This window comes from Peromyscus eremicus, chromosome 5, assembly GCF_949786415.1.
Source record: "Peromyscus eremicus chromosome 5, PerEre_H2_v1, whole genome shotgun sequence".
Classification (NCBI taxonomy): Eukaryota; Metazoa; Chordata; class Mammalia; order Rodentia; family Cricetidae; genus Peromyscus; species Peromyscus eremicus.
The window spans coordinates 2,439,193-2,443,608 of record NC_081420.1 but is presented as its reverse complement, the minus strand read 5'-3'; the positions used below and the strand labels follow the sequence as shown (position 1 = coordinate 2,443,608).

Below are 4,416 nucleotides of genomic sequence, written 5' to 3'. Positions count from 1 at the left end.
TTTGACCACCAAAACAAACTCCAGGAAAAGAGAAAGAAGACAGAAATTATGCTTGAATTTTAGTGTTTTGCTTGCACAATCATTAAAACTGAAAGAAATTGCTGCAGGAACCATTAATCTTCCTTAGTGAGAGCAACAGTTACATGTTCATAATGTCAAATAACTGAAAGCTAAGACAATTCACATGGCAATGGGGCTCTACTTGAACTCAGCTCTTTAATACACCAGGGAAAGGCTGGTCACTGAAGCAGATGGCATTATTCAGGAAATGCCGTCACCTGCCAAGTACTTCCTTGTCACCATCAGGCTGCTCACACGATGGGATAGTCAGCATATGAAGCAATTGCACAGTGGTTGTTCCGGTCTTTGGCAATCTTCATGTATCCCTCAATGCCCCATTCGTCACCCCAGCTGAAAGAAATTGTAGCTTCCGTTTAGTAGAAGAATAAAGGCATGAAGACATTGTAGTGTCCGTCTCCATAACACAAGTTCTTGGACATGAACACAGGACATACTTGGAACAAATAGGCTGGCCAGATTAGACAGTGAACTCCTACATCAGTGAGAGACACTGCCTCATTATAGAAGTTGGATAATGATTGAGAAAAAACTGGTGTTAACATCAGGCCTCTACACATGTCCACTTGCACACACATGTATCCACAGACATGCAAACATGTATATATGTACATACCACTTATACATGTACAAGGGAAAATGAGAACAGGTTTTTTCAAGAACAGAGAACTGTTATAAAGTTCTCTAGAGAGCTATCCAAATACTAACTGCAACAGGCAATCTCTTCATGAGTTTTCTGGAAGGGTAGCCAGTGTTCTTAACCACTGACTTATCTCTCTAGCCCCTAGAATTTTAAATATATGTTTGTTTTATTTTTGGCATGCCATACCTGTTTTTGACCAGCCAGTATTTTGTACCATCAGTTTCTTCTCCCTCATGTCCATAACCAACAACCAGAACTACATGATTCACTGTTGTGTTGCTGCATTTTTTGTCATGAAGAATACCTGAGAAATAAAATGGAAGCTGGTGTGAGATGCCCATGACACCTGACTGTGACCACTGCCACCATAGGTAACTATAGGTAAGCATTTTCCAAGATCCCTGAAATGATATAAAGTACAATCAGACCTCACAGTTGGATGAATTGTTACCAAGATTATTAACATATATAGGATTTCACAGAAAACTCAAGAAATACAAATGAGCATAAATTTGTTGAAACACATTTATCTATGTGCATATAAGATGACTTCTTGGAATCTTATGTTTTTGCTACTGCAATTTCATGCAAAGTTAAACTCACAAGTTATAAATTGCTTAATTCAAGATGTTCTGTTATAATTTGATTTTACATAATCAGTCTCTTTATATGTTTAAAACAGCCAACAAATGGAGAAAAACTGAAAGATTATATGGGCAATAAATTTTATGAATTATAACATATTAACTTGCATGTAGGGGTCATACCAGATGAAAAACCTAACTCAGTATTATTGAATGAACAGGAGGAAAAATCTAGAAACCCAAATGTTCATATCACATTTTATACATAAAAGTGAGCCCATGAATATGTAGTGGCACAGGGATATCACAAGTTTTTTTTTAATTTCATAATATATGCTAACCTCTCTTGTAGAAGATGAACAAATTAGAGGCAATATGAACTCCAGCAGAGATGGGCCCAATAGTTGCTACAGCAGCCATTAGACTATCCTCACTTTGTGGGAGGGATACAAATCCTGTGATTTTAGCAGCAGAATTCTTTGGATCATACCTGCATGGTCCTTCCTTTAAAAAACAAAGAGTTAAGAGACTCAGTTATGGCTGGGCGGTTGTGGCGCACTCCTTTAATCCCAGCACTCGGGAGGCAGAGCCAGGCCGATCTCTATGAGTTCAAGGCCAGCCTGGTCTACAAAGCGAGTTCCAGGAAAAGGCACAAAGCTACACAGAGAAACCTTGTCTCAAAAAAGCAAAAAAAAAAGAGAGAGAGAGAGAGAGAGAGAGAGAGAGAGAGAGAGAGAGAGACTCAGTTACTTCCACCCAAGTCCTAGAGGGCAAGAGTCACAACCACACCACTCTTCCCTTTGCAGCTGAGCACACTCAAGTATGGACTGTTATAAACATCTCAGGAAGTGAAATGCTACTAGGAGATTTGGAACAGAAAATTAATTCTCATAGCTTCAGTGATAACCAATTGGTCTTCCTATCCATAAGAAATCTTAATGGTGGAAAAATCTGTTTAGTATGTACAATAGACTGCATATTCTCCCTGTGCACAGAAGCAAAGAGAGCTGCACCAAACTCACCCCACCAGAAAGCTATGCAAATGTCAATATGCTTATGACAGCATTGATGGTGTACAGAGTGATTCTACGAACTAATTTCAGCTCTGAAGACAGTCAGTTGTCTCTACAGTAGTCCCACACTCCAAGTTGAGTTGAAATGGCAACATAGGAGGTCCACTTACTCTTCCTTCATATGGATAGGTTGCCTCAGCCTCCACACCTCCGTTGTGCAAAACATACTCATAGCCAATGTACGGATCACCCCAATCACAGCCATTATTGCCATGTGGTTTAGAACAGTCCACTAGGTTCTGAACACTCAGACGGGTGAGGTTGCCAGTTTTTTTGAACATCTGTCCTTCTATGGCACCAGTCACAGCAAAAGCCCAACAAGAATTACAATATTCCTAAGCAGGAAATAAAATACAATCATCCACAAACAAATACTAACTATACTGTCAACATAGACAGCATAATAGTTTATGAAAATTATGTACTAGCAGTTGACAAATACCTAGGAAAGGATGGTTAGACTCCTAGAGAACATGACTTCTGTCACTTTGCTCATGCCCCATTGGATGTCCACACACATGAACATTTGAGTAGGACCTATTGGTTTTATGGATTATTAATGACAATAAAATGGGACATAAACTATACAAAGAAATGGGGTAGAAGCTAATAATTAGAGACTGTGTGTGGTAGATTGCTAGGATCAATAGACACTGTAAAATTGTACGAAGCATTCAAAAAAAGAATATTATTTTAAAAATGAACTTCAGATCTCTCATTGTGCACACAAAAGTACCAAGTCCTTTTCCTCTTCAACATAGTTTAAGAATATGGGCTTGTGATACTGTCATACCTGGTCCTGCACAGGAGTCACATAGCCTTTCTTTCTCCAATCCACAAATTTGGGGAGAACACCACCAACTGAACGCTTCCTGATGCTTTTCCCCTTCCTATGAGTCCGGACTGGAATATTATTCATTTTTTTCGTGAATTCTTCCACAGTCTTCAAGGAAAAGTCCATAAATTATTTATAAAACAAAGGACTCCATGTGAAGCACTCAAGAGAACACAGTGAAGAATCCATGTCACACTCACCATGTCACCAAAGCCGTTCATTTCCATGGTGAAGCCATTCTTACCCAAGCTGTTCTCCCCATTGTGACGTTTGATCATTTCCATGTTTTTTTCCCATATTGATCTCTTTAGTCCTTCTTCCTCCTAGAAATGAGAATAGTTATTTCTAATTAATTTCTGGACAAGCTGACCAAGTAGATTTGCAGTTACAGGTAAATAAAGGCCAAGGGGAGGGATTTCAGTATACTGTAGCCACACAATCTCCACATATTGAGGAAAAGGGGATCAGGCCACTGTGTGCTCACAGTGATTGTGATTAGATAATCTCTTAGTGGGGCATGAGGTCTTTGACTGTTAAGGTGCTTTGACACTTGCAACAGCAATGTCGATTCACTCTGAGGCTCTTCTGGACAGTTTCTAGGTTACCAACCATGCTGTATGATTTTTCATATTTCATCTTCCATTCTTGCCATTCAACATCCAACCTGGGATCAAGGGCTAGGACACCTGAAGCCACTTCCAAGCACAGGATAGCCAGGAAGAAAGCAGGAGTCATAATTCAAGACCTGGGTTGGAAAAAAGAAATTAAGACACAACTATATTTAAACATTTAAAGAAATATTTTATGAATGATAAATTAAGTAATTTATGGTCAATAAAATTTTTTGAAGTTTTTTTTTTTTTTTTTTGATTTTTCGAGACAGGGTTTCTCTGTGTAGCTTTGCGCCTTTCCTGGAACTCACTTGGTAGCCCAGGCTGGCCTCGAACTCACAGAGATCCGCCTGGCTCTGCCTCCCGAGTGCTGGGATTAAAGGCGTGCGCCACCACCGCCCGGCCAAGAAAGGACTTTGCTTTTTTTTGTTTGTTTGTTTTTTGTTTTTCGAGACAGGGTTACTCTGTGTAGTTTTGTGCCTTTCCTGGGACTCACTTGGTAGCCCAGGCTGGCCTCGAACTCACAGAGATCCACCTGGCTCTGCCTCCCAAGTGCTGGGATTAAAGGCGTGCGCCACCACCGCCCGGCGCG

General features: G+C 40.1%; 1 protein-coding gene across 2 annotated transcripts; it reads right to left on the bottom strand.

The window, feature by feature from the left end:
- Positions 1-311: 311 nt before the first annotated feature.
- LOC131910251 (cathepsin R-like) lies at positions 312-3,948 on the bottom strand. 2 transcript variants are annotated; one of them, XM_059262227.1, is made up of 7 exons: positions 3,823-3,948; positions 3,414-3,536; positions 3,172-3,321; positions 2,489-2,713; positions 1,647-1,809; positions 908-1,025; positions 312-411 (listed from the first exon to the last, which is right to left on the bottom strand). In XM_059262227.1, exons 1-7 carry the CDS (start codon positions 3,946-3,948, stop codon positions 312-314), a joined length of 1,005 nt encoding a protein of 334 aa, XP_059118210.1. The 2 variants fall into 2 exon arrangements, with proteins under 2 accessions (XP_059118210.1, XP_059118211.1); XM_059262228.1 differs by having other exon boundaries at positions 3,414-3,533.
- Between the last annotated feature and the right edge of the window lie 468 nt (positions 3,949-4,416).